General features: G+C 45.0%; 1 protein-coding gene across 1 annotated transcript in view; it reads left to right on the top strand.

The window, feature by feature from the left end:
- The window catches only part of OSBP (oxysterol binding protein), a 34402-nt gene extending 8435 nt beyond the window's left edge, over positions 1–25967 (top strand). The window contains exons 3-14 of the mRNA XM_059931658.1: positions 1234–1484; positions 5940–6138; positions 6396–6498; positions 6823–6877; positions 7076–7207; positions 12139–12384; positions 12667–12787; positions 19992–20095; positions 21481–21576; positions 22331–22512; positions 23293–23513; positions 23616–25967. Coding sequence (XP_059787641.1) covers positions 1234–1484; positions 5940–6138; positions 6396–6498; positions 6823–6877; positions 7076–7207; positions 12139–12384; positions 12667–12787; positions 19992–20095; positions 21481–21576; positions 22331–22512; positions 23293–23513; positions 23616–23758 — 1853 coding nt within the window. The 3' untranslated portion in view covers positions 23759–25967. The remainder of the gene's footprint in view (positions 1–1233; positions 1485–5939; positions 6139–6395; positions 6499–6822; positions 6878–7075; positions 7208–12138; positions 12385–12666; positions 12788–19991; positions 20096–21480; positions 21577–22330; positions 22513–23292; positions 23514–23615) is intronic.
- The last annotated feature ends 1265 nt before the right edge of the window (positions 25968–27232 follow it).

Raw genomic sequence — 27232 nt, 5'->3', positions numbered from 1 at the left:
GCAGCTAGACTGCAGTTCTCAACCCATGTCATACAGGCCCACTGATCACCCAACAGATGATAGTGGATTTGCACTAATAATCAGTGTGACTGGATTGGGCCCCTCAAGCTAGGGTTAAAAGGCTCAATAATTCATTCCCAGCCCCAAGAGCCATTTAGCTTCTCCATCCTATCCTCTAGGTCACTGGTTTGCAAACCTCAATGTGCATCACAATTACCCAGACACCTTATTCGAAATACAGATTCCTGGACCTTGCCTCACACCAGCCAAATCAAAGTTTTTCTGGGGGTGGGGCCAGAGACTGCACCTTTAAGAAGAACCCCAGGGTTGGGACATGAGGGGATGGAGGAGGGTGGTCAAAAAGTACAAGCTTCCAAGGACTTCCCTTGTGGCACAGTGGTTAAGAATCCGCCTGCCAGTGAAGGGGACATGGGATCAATCCCTGGTCCGGGAAGATCCCACATGCCACGGAGCAACTAAGCCTGTGCGCCACAACTACTGAGCCCACGTGCTGCAACTACTGAAGCCTGTGCGCCTAGAACCCGTGCTCTGCAACAAGAGAAGCCACCACAATGAGAAGCCCGTGCACCGCAACGAAGAGTGGCCCCCGCTCGCCGCAACTAGAGAAAGCCCACTCACAGCAACGAAGACCCAACACAGCCAAAAAAAAAAAAAGATTACAAAAAACAGATTAAAAAAAAAGGTACAAGCTTCCAGTTATAAGATAAATAAGTCCTGGGGATGTAAATACAACATGATGACTGTAGTTAACACTGCCGTTCAGTGTATTTGGAAGTTGTTAAGAGAGTAGATCCTAAAAGTCTCATCACAAGGAAAAAAGAAACTTCTTTTTGTATCTATATGAGATGGTGGAGGTTAACTTCTTTTAATCATTTCACAATATTAGTAAGGTGTGTATGCTGTACACCTTAAACTTACAGCAGTGCTCTATGTCAATTATATGTCAATAAAACTAGGAGGAAAAAAAAGCATGAGCAGAAAAAATGCTTATTGTTGTCTGCCCCGGGAAGAAAAAGTAGTAGTACCCCAGGTGTTTGTGACACAGGTGGGCTGTGGACCACGCTGTAGGCGAGTCATCTGGCAGTGGTGAGCTCTCAGTCGGTCAGAACGCACAGCCTGAGGAGTGTCGGTTTGGTTGTGGGCAGAGTGGGTAGGGTTCCGACTCTCAGCCCTGGGCTTGGAGTCCTATCACTCACCTTTCCGCCCATACAGATGAGTCGGGAGATGAAGAGTCCGTCTCACAAACCGACAAGACCGAGCTGCAGAACACCCTGCGGACCCTGTCCAGCAAAGTGGAGGACCTGAGCACGTGCAACGACCTGATCGCCAAGCACGGCACGGCACTGCAGCGCTCGCTCAGCGAGCTGGAGTCCCTGCGGCTGCCGGCCGAGAGCAACGAGAAGATCAAACAGGTCAACGAGCGGGCCACGCTCTTCAGGATAACGTCCAACGCCATGATCAACGTAAGCGCGCACCTGTCTGCCTTTTTGCTTCTTTCCCTCTTTGAAATGTAATTCTCCCCAAATGCTGGAAAATCGTAGTTGGTAAAGCATAGGACGTTAGGTCCAGCTTAATCGTTCAAGGGATTTGAGTTACATTTTTTTTGTTGCGTGAAATGGAACAGGGTGCACAGATGGAATGACTTTCCCGCTCTGCTTGAATGGCAGGAGGACACTGCTCCAGCCCTGCGTCTGCCACCAGCAGGGCATCTGATGGTGACGTTCGTTGAGTCCCTTCACCTCTCTGGGTTGTGGTTCTTTCTATCTATCTATCTATCTGTCTGTCTGTTTATCTATCTACCTATCTATTTATTTTTCTCTAACTTTATCTATTGGAACTAAAAGGTCTTCATGGGCCCTTTCCACTTCCATGTTCCTTGAGATTTTGGTTGGAGTCTGACCCCCTACTTTGCTAACGCGCCCTGGCCTACAGTGTGGTAAGTGGGGGCTGGATTAAGTACTAGTGAGAACCTTGTAATCCTGGTTAGTCCCATCTTTAGTCTTGGATTTGTCGGTTCTGGGTGTAATTCTGGGTGATAAGACAAAATATTCAACCTTGGGTACTTTTCTTTTCAAAAGGAGGGGCCAGTGCTTCTGCCTCCTTATGACTCCTGACTCGGGTGCTGTCGTTGGTTTAGGGAATGCTTTGGCTGCTTGGGTGCAGGGCTCCAGGTAAACCCAGAGTGCCACTGGCGTTGGTGATGTGTGTCCGACACTGGGTGATAGGTGTGGAATGAGCGCACAGTTTAAACAGCGCTCTTTCTCCCCTGCTGGTGGCTGATCCTCACCCGGCAGCTTATTTTAGTCAGCTTCCACATAGGAGCACGGGAGGATAGTTCATGAGGCACGTGAGAAAGGGCTTCTGCACGTGGTGGTTTCGTTTTTGTTTTTGTTTTCCTATCTAATTAAATGGGATGAACTTACTTCACTAGGGTCAGATTTTTCCTTGTTTGAGGAGTGATAATAAGGCATCTGCTTAGAACTTGTGTTCACGTGGCTCTTAGAGATCGAAGGTCTTTTCCTATGACCAAGGGAAATTTTGGTTTTTCGCATTTAAAACCCCTTTGTTTCTTAATAGAAAGTTGTAGTAACTTTTACTTTTGTGTCATTTTCTGAAGCGTTGAACACTCCTCAGTGCTCCGACTCCCACAAAGTAGAGGAGAGAAATTATTTTGTCCTCTTAAGGACTGCAGGCAGATCAATGTCTCCCAGCACCATTCTGCAGACCAGCACTGGCGCTTGTGTTTCTGATGTTTGGTCGTGTGCTCTTTCCAAACTCCCGTACTTCTTGGTGCCTGTGTGCCTGTTTTTCTGGTCCTCCTGTGATCAGGAAGACCTCATAAATCATACAGGTCATTTAATCAATAGTAAATAAGTACACTTTTGAAATAGAACAGCTCAGGGCACAACCATCTGTTACCTTTTATCCATGTCAGGTGAACACCCTGCTCCATGACAATTTTTTTCCTACTCTGATAGGAAAAATTTGCTACATAAAACACCTCTCGATTTAAAAATGTCTCATAAAACTGGAACTTTATTTTGGACTTTTCTCTTGAAAATATGCTTATCTTTGTTCCTGGGGACAGTTCTTTTTCCCTGAGTTCTAGGTATCCAGAGTTTGTGTCAGTTCTCATTCTGTTCTCCCTGGGTGCACTGTCTTTGCCCCTTTTATAGCCAGTTACTGCAGGAAATGCATTTTTTAGCCCTGTGTTGTTTCCTTTGTACCTTTTAGGGGATGATGGCAAGGCCTTAAAACTGACATGCTAGCACAGCACATCTCTAAACAGGCAGTGTTACAGCAAAGGAAGAATGCACTCATTTCACTCAGTTGCTTGCTTGCTTAGGATATAGCTTTTCTTATTATCGGAGTGAATCTAAGTAGGGGAGTGCATTTGACACTGTTAGTGTATGCATTTGCTAATGCACTGAACACCTGTTGAGCACCTTCTGTGTTCTAGGCACTGTGCTGGGGATATAAAACTAATGTGGCTGTGGTCCCTGCCCTCAGGGAGATTACTGTCCAGTGAGGGGCCTGAGAAGTGAACAGATCATTATGGAGTGTGCTGCGTGCCAGGAGGGATGTGAGCACAGGCTGCTGTGCTGTAGAACCGCGGGAGTGTCTAGCTCAGACCAGGAGGATCTGAGAAGTTAACACCTCAGATAAATTCTGAAAGACCCGAGAGAGTCTTCTTATGAAAAAAAAGCAACAAAGAGTTTGGGGTCCTGAAGTCCAACTGCCCCAGTTAACCATCTCTGTAACCTGGGGCACCCTAGTTCCTCGGTGACCCCAGTTCCTTTTCTGTAAATGGTGATGATCCTAGTAGCTGCTCTCAGGGTGTGGAGAGGCTTTTATTAGATAATGGGTGTCGAGTGTTCAGTAAAGTGCCTGGCATATAATCTTCTCTCACTAACTTTGAGTTATGACCCCTGTTCTTCAAAGGAAGTGAGGGAGGAGAGTTGATCCAGGTGTGGTGTGTGTGGATCCCCCCCTCTCTCCCAGAGTCTGGGAACCACTTGCAATTGACTGTTAGCCAAGCAAGGAAGTAGCTAGAGATAAGGCTGAAGAGGAGTTAAGTATAGGGGGTGGGGGGCTGTGTGCAGATCCTACTAAATGGGCTTGGTAGTAGTGGATTAGAAGAGGATAAGACCGATTTTGATGCAGGCTTAACTCTAATAGCTAACACCTTATTGAATGATTACTGTGAGCCCTGTCTAAGTGCTTTACATGTTAAGCAACAACTTTTGAGATAGCGACTGTTGTCACTCTTTGTTTACAGGTGAGGAAGATGAGGCACCATGAGGTTAAGTAACTTGCTAAAAATTCTGTAGTTAGATAGTGAGAGGGAGCTGTGACAATTCCAGAGTATGTCCTCTGTACTGCTTCTGAGTGTGCAGGATGGAAAGAAATGTACAGATTCCAGAAATATGGAAGAAAAATCAGGATTTGATCATTGGATGTAGGGAGGGAAGAAAACTAAGACTCAAGGATGCCTTTTAGTTTTCTGGCTTGGGCAGGTGGAAGGGCCCTGGAACTGTTCTTGGGATGGAGATGCAGAGTCAGAAAGGGAACATGGTGAGTTCAATATGGGACCCACTGATTCTGAGATTACTTTGAGCCATTGAGCAGGCAGTTGGATAGTCTGGTCTGCAGCTCCTTGAGCGCAGAGCTGGAATTACTGATTTAGTAGGCATCAGCCCATAGGCAAAGGTTGAAACCATGGGAGTAGATGTTCTGTTTACCTTTTAGTTTCTCTTTAACAGGTTATAGACTTTTAAGCTTACATTGCTCCCTTCCTTCATTTATTTATTAAGCAAACTGTACCAGGCTCCCACTATGTACGAAGCAGCTAAGTTAGGAGCTGGAGATAAGTATGTGAATAAGCTATAAATGGTGTCTTCAAGTGGCTCATAATCCATCTGGAGAGAAAGTCACGATATTGCTGTGGATGGTGTAAAATAGAAATATGTGCAAAGTGCTGTGGAAAGTAGAGGAGAGACTGGCTACTTATGAGATGGGGGTTGGGGGGGAGTGTCACAGAGGAAATGACATTGGCCATAGATCCTAAAGAATGAAGAGGACTTGGCCAAGCAGAGAAAGGGGGTAGGAAGGCATTCTAGGCCAAGCAAATAGCACGTTCTCTGATGGGCAGGCCTGAAAGAAATCTGCATGTCTGAGAAAGGGCGAGCGGTTCAGGGTGCCTCCATGGCAGGGTGCAGGGGTGGCTCCAGCTGCCTGGACAGGAGGACACAAGGGCCGTTTATGTCCATGACCAATAGTTAGGATTTGGTCCTGATGTCGATGGGGAGCCAGTGAAGGGACTAATATGGTCAGGTTTGTGTTTTGTCTCTAGATCTCTTCCTCGATTCCTCAGGTAGGCTTCTAATTTTTAAGATCAGTTATTATCTTAGTGACCAAAATAAAAACCAATTAAATTTCCCCATATTTGGTTTAATTCAGTGCAGACTCTCTGTTCTCAGTGTCTGAATTCCTCAGTTTTAGGTGACTTGAGTTCAGTTGAGAATGTATTGAAAGCAATACATACGTATCTCATGCTTTTCCTCACCTTTTAGTCAGTAGGTTTCTTCTTTGGAGCGGTTCACATAGCTGCCCTTTGTGATGTTGCACGAATACTTTGTCTAGGTTTGTTACTCACTTGGCATTTGTTTGGTCCTCGTGACCAGGAAAATATGAAAGAACTGTGACAACCACATTCAATTTTTTTTTTCTGGAGTTGACCTTGATTGTATCATGGAGCTGGCTGTCCCTGATACTGTGGAATAACAGGGAAGGCCTTTCATTGTAATTTGCTAGTTCACGTTCCCAGAATAAGGTTGCTTACTGGGCTTACAGAGGCCTGAGGGGAATCTCTGACCAGCTGAGTTGAGGTGACCTATATCGGCTCTTTCTCCATACAGGCTTGCAGAGATTTCCTTGTGTTAGCGCAGACCCACAGCAAAAAGTGGCAGAAGTCCCTGCAGTATGAAAGGGACCAGCGCATCCGCCTGGAGGAGACCCTGGAGCAGCTGGCAAAGCAGCACAATCACCTGGAGAGAGCCTTCCGCGGAGCCACGGTGCTGCCGGCAAACGCCCCTGGCAGCGCTGGGTCTGGTAAAGGTGAGCTGCTTGCTTGGCTCTTGGATGGCCTGTTCTCATCCAAGCCAGATGCTTTTCTGCAGCTGATAGAGAGAGCTCCAGATTCTCCAGAATCAGCGACTCATGTGAGATGGGATTCGAGCCCTTTATTTCTTCTGACTTCCCCATTGCTTTCTACCATTTGTTACTCTGTTTGTGGTTAATATTTGAAAGCTCCAGCTGTGCCAGGTTTTGATCAATGCAGCCAAGGGAAACAAATGCGGCTTTCCTCCTTGTAGGTCAGTGCTGCTCTGGCAAAGGAGACGTGAGTGATGAGGATGACGAGAATGAGTTCTTTGATGCTCCTGAGATCATCACCGTGCCTGAAAATTTGGGCCACAAGTAAGTCATTCTTGATTCCCACCCCCCGCAAGATGAGCATATCTGGCCATGGAAAGGTTAGAAATGTTTCAGTGGGAGTGTCATAGTTGTTTACTAAGATGTGGACTCTTTTCCTTACGTAAGTGGAAGACTGTCAGCGTTTTTACATGAACAGGTTCTCCAGAGATGTCTATTCATACGTACTGTTTTCTAAGTGTCGTCGTTTGATCACTCATCGATAAGTTTGTGCAGTGTCCTTAGCATTCTACTTTGTAAAGACATGCTGAGGACCAAACTCTAGTTCTGACGTTTATGCTAATTCTCATACGCTTCCCATCTGTGTAGACGTACTGGCAGCAACATCAGCGGAACCAGCAGTGACATCAGCCTTGATGAACAGGTAACTCTTATTTGGGAATTACCAAGACTGAGGGGCTTAGGTGTCATTCCCAAGGATTTGCTTATACATTACTAAGAGAAACAGAAAATGCTGATTTTTTTTTTTTTTTTTTAATTTTAGCATGGGGGAAGGGAAGCTTATAAATACTGGGTTTTCTGTTCTTTGTGGGTGATTGAATGGCTTTGTTTCTGCGCTTAGTACAAGCATCAGCTGGAAGAGACCAAGAAGGAAAAGAGAACGCGGATACCGTACAAGCCAAACTACAGCCTCAATTTGTGGAGCATCATGAAGAACTGCATCGGAAAAGAACTCTCCAAGATCCCCATGCCGGTGAGGGTCTTGCACGACCAGGCTCCGCCCGGAAGGCCTCTCAGGCCCCGGTCAGAAGGGTGCTGCCGGGACAGCCTCCGCCCACTCCTGTGGCAGTTTGTGGCATGGTCCTTGTTACCCTTACAGTCATAAACGATCCCTTAAAACTAGCTGCTTCAGTTTTCGCTAGGGATCTGGTATGTTTCCAAATCACCTAGGATCAGATGCATTTGTTCAGTAACGGTTATTTATGAGCAAATTCCTATGCCAGATGTGCTGAGGACCTGCAAAGATAAATTCAGCATCGTTTCTGTTTTCAAGAAGCATGTAGTTCAAGAGACAGACATGAAAACAGGTAGAAAATATTCCTTTCTATGATGGGAAGTACTGTGCTTACAAAGGTTTGGGGAGACAAAAGCAGAACCAATTCATTCCAACCAGGAAGCTGTGGACCATCTCCCTGGTGAAGGAGGTGTTTGGACTGACCTCCCTGCCTCCTGTCATGCCCTCCTCCAGTCTGTCCACACTGTTTTAAAAAGGGATCTTTTTAATATTGCAAGTGTAGTCATGTCATTCCTTAGCTTAACATCCTTTACTAGCGCCTTACTGCTTTGAGATCCCTTAGTGGGCTTGATACTTCCTCCCCGAGGACAAGGCTCCACCCGTACACGTGCCGTGTTCTGGTCTTTGGGAGTTACCTTCAGGGACTCACCGGCATCTTCCCCCCCCCCCCAGGGCATTTGCACACACTGCTCTTTCTGCCCAAACTTTCATCAGCTTCCCACCCACCTATGCCACTTTTCTTTTGCCCTGGCTGATACCCTTTTTTTCAGGATTCGACTATGGTGTCGTCTCTTTCAGCAGACCTTCACCCATGCATCTGGTCAGGGTGAGCCGTCTCTTCCCTGTGTTCCAACAAGTGCCACTGTGTATTTCTGGGCAGTGGGTTTAACTTACTGGTTCACTCCCCAGGAGTTTAATGACTGCCTAGCTGCCTGGGGTTGTATCAGTGTATCAGGTATAGGTTCAATTTAAAGAATCCAAAATATGTTGGTTTAGACCAGGGGTCAGCAAACTGTGGCCCTGGGGCCAAATCTGGCTGCCATCTGTACAGCCTACAACCTAAGCATAGTTTTTATGTTTTTAAATGGTTGAAAAATATCAAAAGGATAATATTTTGTGATGTGAAAATTATATACAGTTTAGATGTTAGTGTCCATGAAGCTTATTGGAACACAGTAAATGCTCATTCACTTACAGATTGTCTGTGGCTGCTTTCATCCTAGAACAGCAGTGTTGAGTAGGTGTGACAGAGGCCATATGGCCCTTGAAGCCTAAATATTTACTATCTAACCTTTCACAGAAAAAGTTGGCCAACAAATATTAGCCTAACTCACTCTCACGTTAAAGTCCAGAAGTAGGTGGTCCAGGGCTGGTACGATACTCCACACTGTCACGACCGGGCTCCTTTCTGTCCTGTTGTTCTGCTGCCTGTGGCCTCAGTTCCTAGGTGTTAAGTGGCTGCTCCAACTCGGGCCGTCAGGATCGTGTTCCAGTCAGCAGGAAGAGGGAAAGAGGAGAAGGGCGTGTCCTGCCTTTTAAGGGTGTTTCCTGGAAATTTCATGAACCATTTTCCCTTCAGTCTCTTTGGCCAGAACTTAGTTACATGGCCTCAGCTAGCTGGAGAGGAGACTAGAAATGAAGACTTCTATTCTTGGTGGCATGACCTAGTTAAAAATTGGGGATTCAACTACTTGTAGAAGAAGGCAAGAACGGAGAGTGGGGGATGGCTACAGGCTCTGCCCATAGCCGGTTGCACGGCATACAGACAGCATTCTCGTAGCCTCTTGGGGCTTATGGACCAGTGAGTGGTTTCTGCCTCTCCGTGGACTGTTCTTCACGGGCAGAGGCTGCTCTTTATATCCTTGATGCTTAGCCGGTGCCTGGCACATATGCATCCCTCAGCAAATGTTAAAGTAATTAATTAACTGAGTCTTGGAAAACAAATAGATTTGTACGTAAGTGCATAGGATTTCTGTTAGAAAAATGTTGACCTCCAGACAGGGAAAGGCCGTGAGTAAGCACACTGGAGAAGCATAAAATAAGTGGTTGACTAGGGGCCTGAAAAGAAGCCCCGCTTCTTTGCCTAGTGCCTTGAAGGAAGTGGTGGAGAGGCAGGCTGGAAAGGCAAGTCATTGCAGCCTCAGAAATGCAGTTCCTGCTTAGAGATAGGTTCTGAGTCCAGGTGACCTCTCTGTCCTACTTTACCATTAGTTCCTTGTTGACACTGTTACGAGGAACGTGCAGTCCTGTATCTGCTGGCCTGTGGATCTAGTCCTCACCCTTCCCCTGCTCTGTGCTGTGTCACAGGAAAGCTGATCCCTCCAAGCTGTGTTTCTCAGGCTTCCATGTCTGCTGGCTCTGGCTGGGCTCCACCAGTGCGAGGCACCAGAAGGAGTTTGGAGCGGGAGGAAGGGAGAAACCCCAGGGTACTCCCCGCCCCGGCTACATTCTTGGGCAATGCTCTGGCAGCGGCTGTGTGGCTCTAGTTTCCACTGGACAGGCCCCCCTGAGGTTTTAGCTTCTGCGCACGCCTCCGGCCTCTGTGCTGCAGCAATACCACTGCTGCGCTTTGCTCCTCCTGCCTGTCAACAATTACGGCTTCCTGCTGCTGCTGCTAATCTCTAGGCTGTCATTTTATGCTGCCCAGCTCTCCATCAGCCATATAACTAATGCCCTGTTTCTTTCCACTGTAAATTCTCAGATTGGTTTGTTTCCCTGTTAGCCCTCTGAGGGATAAAATGACCGGTATAAAAAGCTTGGCACTTTCAGAGAAACTGTGGTTCCTGGAACAGCTGTTGGGGGGCAGGGCTGTGTGTGTGTGTGATAAGCGGTGATGGGCTAAGTAAGGATAGACTGATTCTAGGCCCAGGTGGTGCTCATCTGTCCTATAGCCACCGGCGGAGCCCATCACCTGTCCCATTTTCCTCGAAGCGTATGGAAATGTTACTACTGCGTGTTGCCTGCAGTTCTGCCACGGAGAGATTTTGTTGGCATAGTTAATAAGTACTGTCTTTTAAAAAGACACTTGAGGATTTGAGTTCTGTCCATCCATTTCCCCTCGGTGTGCATTCTTCTTATCATAATGCTTTTCTCTGTGCGGACAGCATGGCTTTGGAGTGTGGTACACTGTTTTTAGTTGAAGCAGGGTAGATCCTGCTTCCCCATTGGGAAATTTTCACAGAGAGATGCTTAGTATATTTCTCAGAAAAAGCAGGCTCTAGTATATATATTTTTTTAATGTATAAATGCATAGAAACAAATACGAAACTACTAACAGTGGTTATCTTTGGGTGATGGTATTTCAAGTAGATGTTTTCCTTTATACTTTGTTTCCAAAGTTTGTTATAGTGGAAATTACAAGATGTTTCATAATTGGGAAGACAGTAAGCATGAAGGTAGTATGTGAGTCAGAGATTGGGGGTAGGAGGCTGGATAAAAATGCAGAAAAAGAAAAAGAGGTAGGACTGTAGGAAAGAAAAGTGTTGTTTTATTAACTGAAATTTTGCATTAGGTCAGCTCCATTCAACACAAAGGACATTTTTTTTCTTCCTTCCTCTCTTCTTTGGACTCAACTCAGGCTAGTGATATTCAGGCTTATTTAGCTGTATTGCTGGTTAAATAAGCTTTATGGACTAGCCTGGGAACCTAACCTCTTTTTATAGTAATTTTTTAAAGTAGGAAAGTCATCATAAATTCCAGTCAACTTAGAAGCTAATTCTTTGGGGGATGAGGGGACAATGTCTGTTTTGTTCACTTCTCTGTACCCGCTGAGTTGTACAGGGTCTGGCACACATGAGGGCTCAATAAATATTTGTGGCATGAATGGACATCTTCTGCCCGACAGAGGTACACAGACACACACTTGCTTCACCTGTGGCTGAGTGCCCTAAGTTGGCTCTAAAACTTGAAAGGTAGAAGCACTCAGAGCCCTCTCTTAGCCCCCAGCATGAATACTCCAGGTGCAGAAACGCAACTGTCCAGCCTCAGAGAAGAAAGCAGAATCCTGGCCTGATGTAGAACTGACCTGAGACTCGGCGATGGTCTAGTCTGGGAGTGAAGCTAACTGCTGTAATGTTTTGTCCACTAGTCAGGACACGACTGCACTTAGAATCTACTACCCTTTCTCTCCTCCCTCAAAAATGTTAAATACCTAACTTCTTCTCTGCGTATACTTGTGCTGAAGTCCATTTCCCCTTTTATTCATTCATTCAATACCTATTTCATGGTCTCTCATGGGCCACGCATCAGTGGCTCTTGGATACGCAGTGGTGAGCAGAGGAGGCATGGTTCCCATCTCAGAATGCTTCCAGTTAGTGAAATAAATGAAAATGGAGATTTCCACCACTCATTGACATGAACAGTTGACCAAGGAGAATGGGCTGCTTTCAGGCTAGATCTTGGAGTTGCTCTGCTGAGCAAAGGCCTCTTCTTTTCCCAGTGATTTGCTTTTTTTTTTTTTTTAATTAATTAATTAATTAATTAATTTTTATTTTTGGCTGTGTTGGGTCTTCGTTTCTGTGCGAGGGCTTTCTCCAGTTGCGGCAAGCGGGGGCCACTCTTCATCGTGGTGCGCGGGCCTCTCACCATCGTGGCCTCTCTTGTTGCGGAGCACAGGCTCCAGACGTGCAGGCTCAGTAGTTGTGGCTCACGGGCCCAGTTGCTCCGTGGCATGTGGGATCTTCCCAGAGCAGGGCTCGAACCCGTGTCCCCTGCATTGGCAGACAGATTCTCAACCACTGCGCCACCAGGGAAGCCCCAGTGATTTGCTTTTTCATCTTGACGTCTCAGTATGTGTCTGCCTCCGACCGCAAAAAGAAAAAAAAAAAAGAAAGAAATTGTCTCATTTGGATGTGTGGACAAAGTTTTTATATCTGCTCTTTTCCTGACAGGTAAACTTTAATGAGCCCTTATCCATGCTTCAGCGCCTTACTGAAGATCTGGAATACCATGAGCTGTTAGACCGAGCTGCAAAGTGTGAGAACTCTCTAGAACAGCTCTGTTATGTTGCAGCTTTTACCGTGTCCTCCTACTCCACTACTGTCTTCCGTACCAGCAAGCCATTCAACCCACTCCTTGGGGAGACCTTTGAGCTAGACCGATTAGAGGAGAATGGCTACCGATCCCTCTGTGAGCAGGTAAAGGAGCCTCAGGACTGTGACACGTTGCCTTTTTGAAGGAAGGGATGATTTTTTTTGTTTGCTACCCCTGGGTGTTCACGTTTGCAGAAATTCCAGACCCCGTCATCCCAAACTGCCTTCTTTTCCTTCAGGACTTCAACACTGGAGGCCCTGGTATTCATCTACTGCTATGGGTGTAGACATGTCAAGTGTGAATTTGGGGTGTTTATCGCCAGTGAACAGGCAGTATCTTTTTTTTCTCCTTTCTTCCGTCTAACTTGAACCACTGATTTCTTCAAGGTGAGTCATCATCCCCCTGCGGCTGCACACCACGCTGAGTCCAGAAATGGCTGGACGTTGCGTCAGGAAATCAAAATCACCAGCAAGTTTCGAGGCAAATACCTCTCCATTATGCCCCTTGGTAAGGCCACCATCTTTGTAAGAATTTGTGCACCAGAAAGGAAAGCTTTTCTGGCAGGATGGAGGAGGTTACTGGTTCAGTAGTCAGGAACCTGGAGGTCTGATTCAGGCGCTGAAACTTATGAGCTAGCTTTGTGCAGGTCATTTAACTTCTCAGCTGCTGGGTGGGTGAGGGGGTGTGAGACTCTTGAAGGACCCATCCGGTCATAAGTTCTTTGTCTTCTTAGCTATATTTAATGCATCTTTAAGTACTATTTTAGAATACACATTTTAGCATGCATTTTAAAAATTCTATCTTTTAGTTGGTGTTGTTTACCCCATTACCCTAGCAATCAGGTTCTCTCTATAGATCAGAACTCTTGTGACTGCAAGGTTAGGTTTCCTGGGTAGCCCCTCCTCCTCCTCCTCTCCTTTCTCCCCTCTCTCTTCCTCCACCGGAGGGGTTAGGTATCATTTATGTAACAGCTGAACTCCAGGTAAAATGAAACTTTATTTTAAAAGATCTTATTGGATGACAAGTTAATTTTGCACCAAGATCAAAAAGATCAGACCTGGGAATAGGAATCCTAGCATGCAGTGTTTGTGTGTCTGTACTTTAGGGGAAATGAGATTATTCAGAAAGGGTAGTAGATTCTTGACGTTCTTTTGAACTAGAGCCAGCCACATTTGGCCATGTGTGTACTGAAGAGTGAATGTTGGTCTGCAGAAAAAGAAACACAAAGCAGGTAGAGAGAAAGCAAGTAGCTCCCTAGAGACAGAGCTGATAGTAACTGCCTGAGCTCTCGATGGCTTTCCATTTCCTGGTTCTAGTCTTTCATGTGGCAGAGCTGCAGTGCTGGGTTATTGCAGTACAGTCTTCTGCTTTAATAAATCCCCCTTTCTCTCAGAAACACACAATGTAGCAGGTACAGTGCAAACTAGAAATTAGCCAGAAAAAAATCCAGGGATGTTTGTAACATATTAAAAGACAAGAAACTGAAATGTTAACTCTGTTGCTTCATGGTTAATATGCAAGAGGCCCTTAGATGAAAAGGAGACTAAGTGATTTTGGTCTTGATCTTTACTGAGAACCTTTGAAAAGGTTCTAATTGCTTAACTGTCTTTGAAGCTGATGGTTTCCGAAGTGTGTTAGGTTAAGAGTAGTAAACACCTGAGATGTTCACACTTAATCTGCAGAACTAGGGTGTCAGTGGTCATATTGCAGTATAACTTTCATCCATGGAGAAGAGTTTCAGAGGCCCCCTGAGGGTTGCTGAAGGGATCGGTTATATGTATTTAATTCTAAGGAAGGTTATATACATTTTAAAAATGGCAGTAAACCTAAATTACCAGTGATGTGCTGTACATTTTCTCTGTAATTTGACTAATCTAGAATTCTTTGAGGGGTAAATAACTATAGGAACATGATATAAGTGGTAGATCTAATTTTTTAGAGTTAAAAAAATCTTGGATAGGATTTCATTCCTTTGGTTGTTTAAAGATTCATCGGGATGTATTATCTTAAGTCACCCCATCTATTAGATACTGAGTATATCTACCATGTACTAGGTATGGTTCTAAGGTGTTCAGGAAATGTAAGTGAACAAAACAAAGATCCCAGCCTTTGTAGGGAGATTGAACAAGAATTGACATAGTGGGACTTTCCAGTTGGTGCAGTGGTTAAGAATCCGCCTGCTAATGCAGGGGACGTGGGTTCGATCCATTTCCAGTGGTGTTCAATTCTCAGAGGGTAAATTGTTAAGCCAAGAGATGTCATTGAAGAAAGACAAATGGACAGGGGTGTGAGTGAGTAGGCAGATGGATGGTTTTTTGAGGTGGTGGAAGGGAGTCTGAGTCTTCCAGTAAAATAGACTGAAAAGGTTAGAATTCTTGCAATCTGGAAAAAAGAATGCTTCTAGGAAATATAATTGAAGTTTGCAAAATTATGAAGACTGCAGTAGAGGATAAATCTGAGTTTGCTCATCCACGCATTTTGGAATTGGGTGGTAGCTTCAAGTTTAAAGAGATATATTTAAATAGAGGATTATTTTATAGTTTGGAGTTCTTGAACCCAAGAAGAATCACAATTTGATATTATGAATGAAACAACCACTCAGCCTGTTGATCTCTGTATCAGTGACACTGCTGGGCTCCATGCACCTTGAATTTGCCCCAGCAGCACTTCAGTCAGAAAGTCCTCCTTATATATTTTATCCATTTTTCCAATTTCTACTTTTTGATTAGAGTAATTAATCCATTTATATTTATTATAATTACTGATCAGTTAGGATTTACATCTGCCATTTTGGTATTTTGTTTCTGTACATCTTATGTCCTTTTTGTTCCTCCTCTACTCCTCCGTTGTTCCTTCTTTTGTGTTAAATAGATATTTTTCTAGTTTACCATTTTAATTCCCTTGTTATTTCTTTTACTATATTTTTAAAGGTATTTTTGTGGTGGTTATCCTGGGTATTAAAATTAACACCTTCTAATAATCTAATTCAGATTAATACCAGCTGAATTTCAACAGGATATAAAAACTTTGCACTTATATGGATCTATTACCTTTTCCCTCCTTTGTGCTTTTATTTTCATACAAACTATTTTTCTACATTATAAGTCCATCAACATTGTTTTATAACTGTTGCTTTATGTAGTTGTCTTATACATCATATAGGAGAAAAAAGTTATAAGCAAAAAATACACTTATGCTGTCTTTTATATAGTTTAATTGCTGTTACCTTTACTGGTCTCGTAATTTCTTAAGGTAGATTTAAGTTACTGCCTAGTGTCCTTTCATTTCAGCCTGAAGGACTTCCTTTAGCATTTCTTGAAGAGCAGATCTGCTAGCTAGGAATTCTTTCAGTTTTTGTTCTTCTGGGAATGTCTTCATTCTCCTTGTTTATGAAGGATAATTTTGCTGGACATAGAATTCTGGGTTTGATGGTCTTTTTCTTTCAGCATTTTGAATATGTCATCCGACGGCCTTCTGGCCTTCATGGTTTCTGAGGATCGCTTGTGTATGATGCATCACTTCTCTCTTACTGCTTTCAGGATTCTCTCTTTGTCTTTGTCTTTCTAGTGTGCTTATGATTGGTTTCAGTGTGGTGCTCTTTGAGTTGATCCTACTTGGCGTTCATTGGACTTCTTGGAAGTGGAGATTAGTGTTTTTCGTCAAATCTGGGGAATTTGGGGCCATTATTTCTTCAAGTGCTCCAACTGTTATCACCACCTCTGGCAGCTGTTGTGTTAAATAATTGCCACGGATTGTTTTGATAATTGCCCCAGGAAAAAGGCTGAGGTGAGCGGGTGCTGAATCAGATCAAATGAAGATAAGCCCAGCGAGTGGGAGTTTACAGGGAGCCACCAGATAGGTCAGACAATGACAGAACTTTGGAGCTGGGCTTTGGGAGCTTCACACTGTTCTACTCCCTGCAGTGTTTGCTAGACTGCTTGCTGGTGTTCACGGCTACCATGACTGTGAGGCTGCCAGTTTTCAAGGCTACTGCTGAGCTGGGGAGAGAAGCATAGGAATGGGGCAGGTTAAAATGCCACAAAGCTCATTTTGCTTACTGAGATTCAGCCATTTTTCTTGAATAAATGTTTCTTGGAGTATTGTAAGCCTTTGGTTAATTTCCAGAGTTATGAAAAAGTTGATTCTGATCACTTTTGTTAGTGTGTTCATGTTGATCTTACTGGGGAGCTGATACATGGAAGTTCTTACTCTACCATTCTGCAAGTGGCTGTCTTCCCCTTTATACATTTTAAATGGCTCAGTTTTTGGATCTTTGACTTATTGCCAAGTTTTCAACACACAAATAATATATAAACGAAGGTAGTCATAGGGTGTTCTTTATTTTTCCACTATCCCAGTGAACTGGAAGGGCCACTCTGCAGAACAGCAGGTACATCAGGGTGGGATATAGGGTTGTGGTATTGGACTGTACACGTGTTCTGCTCTTATTTTGAACTTCAGCTCTAGCTGTCACTAGCTCTGGGACCTTGGGAAAATTATTTGACCTCTCTAAGCTCAGAGTCTTCATTTGGTAAAATGAGGATGTGGTAGGTTGAATAATGCCCCCAAATATATCCACATCCTAATCTCTGGAACCTATGAATTTATCACTTTACACAGTGAAAGGAACTTTGGATGTGTGGTGAAGGATCTGGAAATGGGGACATAATCCTGGATTATTCTATGGGCCTAGTGTAATCAACAAGGGTATTTATAAGAGGGAGGCCGGAGGTTCAGAGTCAGTGACAACAGAAGCAAGAGGTTTGAGTGATGCTAGGAAGGGTCCACAAACCAAAGAATGCAGGTGGCTTGTAGTAGCTGGGAAAAGCAAGAAAATGGATTCTCCCCTTGAGCCTTCAGAAGGAACACACACCTGCCGACACCTTGATTTTAGACTTCTGACTTCTAGAACTGTAAGAGAATAAGTTGTGTTATTTTTTTTAATTTATTTATTATTTGTTTGTTTTGGGCTGCATTGGGTCCTCATTGCTGCGAGCGGGGGCTACTCTTCGTTGCAGTGCGAGGGCTTCTCATTGCGGTGGCTTCTCTTGCTGTGGAGCATGGGCTCTAGGCACACGGGGTTCAGTACTTGTGGCACGCGGGCTCAGTAGTTGTGGCTCGCGGGCTCTAGAGCGCAGGCTCAGTAGTTGTGGCGCACGGCCTTAGTTGCTCCACGACGTGTGGGATCTTCCTGGACCAGGGCTTGAACCTGTGTCCCCTGAATTGGCAGGCGGATTCTTAACCACTGCGCCACCAGGGAAGTCCCAAGTTGTGTTATTTTAAGCCACAAAGTTTGTCATAGCTGGTTTCAGCAGCAGTAGGATACAAATGTAGCCTGCAGCTAAGGTATCAACAAATATTTGAGTGCCCACTATATGCTGGTAACTATTCTAGTTGGGTACATAATGGTGAACAAGAGGTACTTTGCCCTCATTTAGCTTGCATTCTTAAGTAGACACAAAAGTAAATAAAACAAGTACTTTGATTTCATATAGTGGTGGTTCAGTGAAGAAAATAGAGCAAGCGGAGATGGGGTTAATGGTGGAGGAAGGAGAGTGTTGTGTGTTCCCTTGTAGCGGAGTCAGGAACTTCTCTGAAAAGGTTACATTTGAGCAGAGACCTGAGAACAAAAAGAAACAAAACCAAAAGATGACTGGCACAGAGAACCCCAAAGATAAGGGCCCTGGGGATGGAGCAAGCATAGCACGCATGAGAAACAGCAAGGCCACAGCAGCTGGTTCAGAGTGAGGAGGGGGACGCGGTGGATGAGACCAGAGGGTAGGCGGGGGCCTGATCTTATAGCGTCTTGTACACCGTGGAAAGGAGTTGAGTTTTATTCTAACTACAGTGGGGAGTAATGGAGAGATTTTATGGTGTGGAAAGTTGATATGGCATGTTTTAAACAGATCGTTTTGACTAGAGACTTGAAGGGGGCCAGAGTGGAAGCTGGGAGGCCGAAAAGAGGTTCGGGCAAGAGCTGCTGGTGGCTTAGACTGCAGTGGTGAAGGACAAGCGATTTAGGCCATAATTAGGCAGAGCAAATGTTTCTGAAGATGGCTGTGAAGAGTAAATGAGTGAGGAGAGCCTAGCACAGTGTCTGGTACACAGCAGGTGTTCTCAGCAGAGCTGCCATTGCTGCTGTCAGGGTCATTGTCACCATTGTTATCCTCATCAGCGTGACTGCTGCTGCAGCCACCGGGGCTACTTTAACCTTTTGTACAAGAAAGACACGCCTCAGCCACGTTCAGTGTTCTTTTCTTTAGTGGTTACAGAGGGAGCTTAGAGTTATACCATTACTGGAATTAACTGTGTTATTTAATGTATATACCTTCTGAAATTTTTTGATTATTTTGAATCTCCACTCACCTCTGTTGAAGCCACTGATTTTGGTTTGGTATTCATTTGAGATTATAGGAACAGGAGAAGACCTTACGTACTGAGTGCTATCAAGGGTACAAATCAGGACCAGCCCCATGGAGAGGCACATAGCAGAGGGTGTGGGAGGATCCTGGACATGAGTTTCCATGCCCTCTCCCCATGAAATCAGGGCCCAGCACCTTCCTGGCACATTGATGTGTTTAACATCCTAGAAGCTCCACCAGGCTTCCTTGTCCAGAGATTTTATTGGGGTTTCATCGTGTGGGCACAGTTGATCAAACCCTTGGCCACGTAACTGAACTCAATATCCCGGCCTCCTTCCCTCCCTGGAAGGAAGGAAATATCATTCCCAGGAGGTCAGGAGGCCAGGTCTAGCCCATATCAGGTGACCCGCAGCCGCTGCTCTCTAATGACATGGTTGGTCTTTCTGGCCCACCCTCGTCCTAAGTCATCTTGTTGGCATAAGCTATCTAGGGGCCCACCTGAGGCACCTCCTTGGCATATATCACCAGGGCCCCCATGAGTAACAAAGACACTACTGTCGCTTGAGAAATTGCAAGGGTTTAGAGGTTGGACAAAGACCAGACAAGTTCTTTATTATACATCACATGCTCACAAGTTCTTTATTATACAGCACATGCTCACAAGTTCTTTATTATACAGCACATGCTCACACGTTCTTTATTATACAGCACATGCTCACACGTTCTTTATTATACAGCACATGCTCACACGTTCTTTATTATACAGCACATGCTCACACGTCTGATGAGTGGTGGAGCCAGTGCCCCTGCTCTATCCACTACTCCCCAATTTTTTTTTTTTTTTTTTTTTACTATTAAGGCCCTTAGGTAGACAAGTGATTTGCTTAAAGTCACACAGCTAGTTACTCACAATAGAGCTTGTCCCCAGTACTGACTACCAGTGTGTGCTCTTTTCCATAATGCCGCTTTATTTTTTCATGTTGGGGCAGATGTGACCTGTTCCTGTAAATTTTGCAGCTAGTATGGCAGGTGCAGTTAGTGAAAAGATTGGGGTTTTTGCTTTCATTTTTATTTCTACATTTGCAGAATATTACTTCCCAGCTAAGCTGTATCAGCTGTCAGTGTTTGTCCTCATTAGTTATATTTTATTCATAAATTTTAAAATCACGTGAAAAATTCAATTAGTGCTTCCAACATGTATAAAGGTTATAAGTCCTTTCTGACTTACTGTTTTCTTTTTAAAAGTAAGAAATATTGATAAAGTAAAATCAATCCATCATTGTTTCTAGCCAGCATGGTGCTGTTTTTCTAATATTTGGCTTAATTTGTGTACCACTCTGTGCCTGTAGGTAGCATCCACTGTATCTTCCATGCAACTGGGCACCACTACACTTGGAAAAAAGTTACCACAACAGTGCACAACATTATCGTGGGCAAATTGTGGATCGATCAGGTGAGTAAAGGGACTCAACATGCTTCTGAAGTTCAGAAGAATACCTCCCTACGTCCATCTTTGTAGTATTTAGGACATGTGAACTGGCCCCAGACTGCTGTTACTGGTTTATCAGTTTTGCCTAAGGAATTTCTCTCAGGCAGTAATCCCACCCCCAAACTCCCCGAGTTTCTATACCACAAACTATTACCTATAAATGACCAGATTGCAACATTCATTCAGTGACTACTCTACTAGGGCTGTTTTAGGTACTACGAAGAATACAAGAAAATAATAAACATGGCTCCCATCCTTCATCCTTTCATTATTCATCAAACATTTGTTGCCAGGCTGAGTGCTAGGTCTTGGGAATACGAAGTCATATGAGGCATTGTCCTGCCAAGAGTTATTTTATCATTGGAGATATATGACAGATATGTGTAGGATGAAAAGTATTTGACAAAATAGACTAGTGTAAGAGCTGTACTAAAATACTATCTAGGGGCTTCCCTGGTGGCACAGTGGTTAAGAATCCACCTGCTGATGCAGGGGACACGGGTTCGAGCCCTGGTCCAGGAAGATCCCACATGCCGCAGATTAGCTAACCCCGTGCGCCATAACTACTGAGCCTGCGCTCTAGAGCCCTCGAGCCACAACTACGGACCCTGTGTGCCACAACTACTGAAGCCCGCGTGCCTAGAGCCCGTGCTCTGCAACAAGAGATGCCACTGCAATGAGAAGCCCGCATACCACAACGAAGAGTAGCCCCCGCTCGCCGCAACTAGAGAAAGCCCACACTTAGCAACAAAGACCCAACGCAGCCATAAATAAACAAACAAACAAACAATCTAATTCATTGTCAATTTGCTCTTAAGACAGTGGTTGCAGTAAATTCAGAAAAGAGAGGGAATACTGTCTGAGCAGTCAGGAAAGCCTTCACGGTAGATGTGGGAATGAAGCTGAGTCTTAAACAGCTTTTTGGGATTTACAAGATAGAAAGGAGGAGAAAATGCAATGAATAAAGTGTAGAAAGGCCCACCATATGTAGGCCTGAAACCGTGAGTAGAATACTTTAAGCACAGAGTTCATGAAGGGTACGAGTGGAGGATTGGTTTGGGAAGGTAAATTATTGTGTGAATATCAATGTGTGTGCTGAAGGTCGAATTATGCCACTGAACATGTGACACACAGTTTTTTTAAAAAAAGGTCATTTGGCCTTGATTCCAACCTGGAATACCAGGATTACAAAGGGATTCCACAGCATCTCAGGGTTGGCTAAGACCTGAATCTTAAGCACGGGAAAGCTAGAATGTAAGATTGAAAGGAATTATGAGGCATGGGGCTTAGCATATATTCAAGTCATCCAGTCTTAATAAAACCAATCTATGATTCTTTTCTTTTTATAGTCTGGTGAAATTGATATTGTGAATCACAAGACAGGAGACAAGTGCAATCTTAAATTTGTTCCTTACAGCTACTTCTCTCGGGATGTAGCAAGAAAGGTAAGAGAAGTTGAAATTAAATTGTTTTTCACTTAGTGTGTATCCCATAGAAAGTCTGCTCCTTTGGAGCTGGTGTAGATGGATGGATTGTGTGTGTTCAAAAGAAAGGAGAGGTAAAGCAGAAAGCAAAAGACAACAAGTTAGAGAGTAAAAGTCAAGAGCAATGAGGGATTGGCATTTCCTGGCGGTCCAGTCATTAGGGTGCTTTCACTGCCGTGGGCCCGGGTTCAATCCCTGGTCGGGGAACTAAGATTCTGCAAGCTGCGCAGGCGTGGCCAGAAAAAAAAGAGCAATGAGATTTGAAAATGGGAAACACTGAGGAAGGACGAAGGAAAGGGTTACCGGAAGAAGGCATGGGTACTTTGACCCTTGTGAAGTCTGAGTGAGAGTTCTGGTACCACCGCAGTGGAATTGTGCCGTGAGTTTTGATGGGAGAGTGAAGAAATCTGTTTGTGGCTCTCTCTGATTTCTGGAGAGAAGAATATAACATAATTCTGAGTACAGTCAGATCCTTTTCCTATGTATATCATTACAACAAAAACCTATACAACAAAATGGTAATGAAACCTCCAACTCATGACTCAGTTATTTTAAGCAGCTCAAGAAAACATAACAAAATAATTTGAATGGCTCCATGGAGTTTGTCATAACAGGATTTAACCAGTATTTACCCTGGGACTTTGGTTTCCAGAGTAGTCAGGTAAGCTAACACAGCGAATGCCGTACTCCAGGGCCCTGCTTTCCCTCCTTGTAGGTGACAGGGGAAGTGACAGATCCATCAGGAAAAGTTCACTTTGCCCTTCTGGGCACGTGGGATGAGAAAATGGAGTGTTTCAAAGTACAGCCAGTCATCGGGGAAAATGGGGGTGACGCTCGGCAGCGAGGCCACGAAGCAGAGGAAAGCAGGGTCATGCTGTGGAAGCGGAATCCTTTACCGTGAGTATCAGTGTGGGTCCCGCCTGGGTCCTGCTGTGACCTCAGCCTTGGAGCAGTGTTGTGGCATGTCTGCCTTCCTTCCCACTTAATTCTGTGAGGGACTGAGCGTGGGAAATCGGAACCTGGAGAGATGACCGGAAGGCTGTCCCTGTGTGGTTGGGTTGTAGCCTGCCTTGTCCCAGGAAAGTTCAAACTACTCAAACCACGTCTGCCAAAAATATTTGGTGTTTCCTAAAGGTCCCTTGGATTGTGATTCAGAAGGATGTTTTTCTATAATTTAGAGTAAAACTATTCAGAAGTGGCTAGAGGAGAAAGATGCCTACCACCTGTGGCCCAAAGGCCTAGCAGCAGTGTAAAGGTCCCTGAGATAATGTGCAGGACTTTGGAAATAAATTAAGATGGAGGCCATTTGTCTCCTCTCATGATTTAATATGTTCAGTCCTCAGTAATAGCCAAGATCATCCCAGAAAGAGGTTAAAAAGAAAGCAAAGGAAACAGGAAGAAAGAAGTTTTATTTAGTAGAATGTTTCATCCTTCCTAATTTCACCTGAGCATAGCACAAGCCCAGAAAACTATCCAACTGAGTGATCCTGGGGAGGCGATGGGGAATGGTCCAGTCGGGTCTCTTAATTAGGTGAACCTGATGTGGTCCTAGAGTCTTTCCATCTGTAGAGCCGCCTGGATGATGTAGCCCTTGGAGTGAACTTAGTTGGTGCTCTGTAACTAACAAGGGTCTCAGCTCTGGCATTACCCTTCCTCTTTCTCACCCTTTACTTTTAGGAAGAATGCAGAAAACATGTACTACTTCTCAGAGCTGGCTCTAACTCTCAACGCCTGGGAAGCTGGCACGGCCCCCACAGACAGCCGATTACGGCCTGACCAGAGACTGATGGAGAATGGGCGCTGGGATGAAGCAAATGCTGAGAAGCAGCGCCTGGAGGAAAAACAGAGACTTTCCAGAAAGAAGAGAGAAGCCGAAGCTATGAAAGCCACGGAGGATGGTAGTGGACGCCTTCTACTCTGTTTCCCAATCCCGATGCGTGGCAAATGCCCATGTGTTTTCGGCTCTAATTCTGTTTTTCTTTACCCTCTTTCCCTTTTAGGCACGCCCTACGATCCCTACAAGGCACTGTGGTTCGAGCGGAAGAAGGACCCCGTTACCAAGGAGTTAACCCATATATATAGGGGAGGATACTGGGAGTGTAAAGAGAAACAGGACTGGAGCTCGTGCCCGGACATTTTCTGAACCGGCCGTGACGAAAGGAGGAGGATCGCAAGGAGAAGAAGACAGGATGCGCGGGAAAGCTGGCAGTTGTGACTCTCTTACGGAGAGCTTTCCTCAAGTTTGTCTGTCTTAACCAATCATTTTTTCCGAATCAATCACCAGAAGCAGACACCGTTGGTGGTGATTGGCTGGTTGCCTTAGCTGATTGAAACTGAAATCGACATTCTAGATACTGTGTGTGTGAGGGAGAGGCGTCGTGGCCGAGTGTTAGTGTCGCCCCACCTCCGCAGAGTCTCGTGCTCCTGACTCTTCCCTCTCCCTCTGCCCCGGTTTGAGATGCTGTCCCTCACCCTCCCCTGACAGAGCCTGCCCAGCCAAGACCTGCGGAAGAGGATGGTGCGGGGGCGTTCCGGAGCTGTTCAGAGCGAGAGCTGATTCTAGAGCTTCCCTTTAAAAAGAAACACGTAAGACTTACCAACAGAGGCATTGTGAATGCTCGTGGTGGAGCTCAGGCGTGACGTTATGAAGTGTTCACAAATGGGGTCAATGTAACGGGCTGTCCGTGCAGAGAACACCGTGGCACTGGAACACTTGTGAGAGGGACTGTTTTGCAAGGCCGGGACGTTCAGAATTAAATTCTTGGAAGTTTCGATCTTCACTCGCGTAAAACACCCTGCTGCTGTTCTCCATCTTCTTTGACAGCAACCAGGGCCACTTGGGTGGTCGGTAGGAGGGTTGCGTTATCCTCACAAAGGGGTTTTACGGACTTGCTCAGGCGGAGAACTTCTGAGAACACCAGGCAGGATGGAAGAAGACTGCTGGCCACTTTCGCTTTCCCCGTTCCTCCTCACCCCCATCCTTCATTGCCTTTCCTCTCTTCCTCCGCACAATACTGATGCGGGTTTGTGCCCTGTGGAGCGAAGCATTACCTGTCCCATTCTGATATACTTCAGAATCTGAGAGAAGGAGTTTATCTGGAATAAGTTTTCACCATCTCTCAAGCCCCAAGGACTGGAGCCACCTCTGGAATAATGCGTTAAGTATCTGTATATTATATATATGTAGAGAAAAATCTAATTTTTCTTTGGTTTGATTTTCCTTCTTCCCATTAAGAATCTTGATTTTTGATATCACTTGTCTCCCTGGGACTCTCTCTTGGACACACTGATGTGGATCGGAGCCCCCTCTGCTTTCCCTCTTTCAGGGGCAGACAGATTCCAAACCTGAGCAGGACCCCACCCAGCGGTTGCTGAGCAGGGACTTTGTCCATGGTTTGTATCATGAGGTGCCCACTGCTGTCTAGACTCTGCTCTTCTAATTACCTGACTCTTGAAAATGAAATCCATAACTTCTTTCCTACCTTTTTTCCTTCTCTTACTAGGAAGAGTATGGGTAGAAAGTCAGGAGGGTAATTTCCAGTTTCAGCCTGCCTCTGTCCAGATCTCAGCACACAGAGCTGATCCCCAAAAGAGCCTTCTTCCTAGGAATCGGAGCTAAAAGCGCTGTCCCGTGGGGTGGGTAAGAGAACTGCTCCTGCTGGGCCCTGGTTTCCTTCATTTTTTTGTTCTGTATTTGTTTAAGTTGTCTTGTTCAGAAATCTAACCCCTGTGCCACCCACCCTTGGTTGAGGATCACAAATCGAGGTGCCTTCCTTGTATGCTTTTTGTTAGTGTTTTTTGTTCCTGTTCCTTAACTGCCGAGCCTCAGCCAGTGTGGGTGCTAGGGGGGAGAATCATTCCAGAGGAAGCCATCCCTGCGGGGAAATTGGATTTATACTGGGTAAACAGTACTCTTATTTCTTCCCCACCATCCCTTCCTTCCTAGCTGTGATGAACTTGAGAGAGGGACAACTCCTGGGGAATTTCCTCCTACGAACTCGATTCCCAGCATAAGCAAGGGATTATTCCAGGGCTGCTTCTTTCAAGGAGGCCCATAAAAGCGTTGACGTAACTGGGGTGGGGGGCGGAGCTTTAGACAGCGGGAACTCCCCAAACAGACGGAACTTCCCTGCTCTGTCTCCTGCCCCCCCTTCCCCGTTCTTCCGCCACCATCTGCACTACATTTCCAGCCTGATCCCCAGTGAGGTTCCTGCTAATGGAAGAGGCTTCGAGTCCTTCAGGTGAAATAAAGTCACATGAAAACAAAACAAAACTATATATATTTTCGGTTTTTTTGCCTTACTGTTTTTTTTCCAAGAAAACTACTAAATTAAATAATTTTTAAAAAGTCATATTGTTTGTCTGATTCACTTCTACTTAAGGAGGAGACAGTGGGAAGAGGTGGAGAAGTGGCCCCTCGGTGATTTGTTCTTGGCAGTCTGGGAACTTGATTGTCATGGGAGATGGAAAGAAAAACTGGGCGCGGATTTCCAGATGTTTCGACTATTCAACAACAATCCGGAGGACCTAATGACCACATGAGTAGTTTTAACAGCCCCTGATGCTTCAGTGCCATGTCACTGTCAGGGTCCCACCTTGCCATAGGGGAACGGTTTCTAGTGTTTTTGATACTGGGCCTGTTTCACCTCAAAAAATAAAAGTTTTCTTGAATTTAATTTCTCTTGCCCATTTAGATTTTCAGGATCTTAGCTGTTCCGTGTAAGGATTCAAATTCTATATTTTGAAACATAAGCAATTGAGTATTGATTTGAAGACCTTGGAGAGAAGTAAAAGACAGTGAAAATGCTTGTTTTTCTCTGCACAGTTCAGGGAGGGGAGAAGGTGGGCAAAGTGAACGAAGGGGCATGGAGTGGCCTCCGATGAGGGTGAGCGCCAGTTCCTGCCCGGAGGGGGCGCTGCACCTCACTGATCATCTGCTTCTTCGCCCAGAGTGCTGAGACTGGAGCTCTCAACTTTGCCAGGCTTCCACTTAAACACTTTCAAGAAGTATATGTTACAATTGTCATGTTGAATATGAGGAAAGGCTCAAAAAAGAAACTGAATAAATCTATTCAAGGTCACATAGCTGATTGGTTAGTCACAGTACTGGAATTCAAAGCTGGGTTGGTTTAACCCCAGAGTTTGTGACCTTTACAAACTTGTGCTCTTTGAGAAACTGGGTTGGAAGGCGGCTGGTAGTTAAGTCATTTCCTCCTGGATTATACATCGTGCAGAAATGCATATCTCTGTTTCCAGAAGCTTCTTAATGTGGATAATACCATTTTGGGAGTCCCACGTGAAGGAAGGGGCATTGGAGCATTCTTTTTTTTTTTTTTTTTTTGGCCATGCCATGCAGCATGCAGAATCTTAGTTCCCCGACCAGAGATTGAACCCACCACGCCCCCTGCATTGGAAGCATGAAGTCTTAACCACTGGACCGCCAGGGATGTCCCGGAAGGAGCATTCTTGAAGTTCAGCCTTCTGGCTCCTTGATTTCTCAAGGCTCTCATGCCCACAAAATCAGCTATGTTGTCAGGGATTGTCTTTTCTAGCCTGGTTCTTGGGAAGGCCACTTAGCCTTGATGTTAAGTATCGGCAACGTTTTTTTTCTGGCAAG

Source organism: Balaenoptera ricei, chromosome 8 (assembly GCF_028023285.1).
Source record: "Balaenoptera ricei isolate mBalRic1 chromosome 8, mBalRic1.hap2, whole genome shotgun sequence".
In the NCBI taxonomy this organism is placed as follows: domain Eukaryota; kingdom Metazoa; phylum Chordata; class Mammalia; order Artiodactyla; family Balaenopteridae; genus Balaenoptera; species Balaenoptera ricei.
Note: the sequence above shows the minus strand (reverse complement) of the source record. Positions and strands in the feature narration are given on the sequence as shown.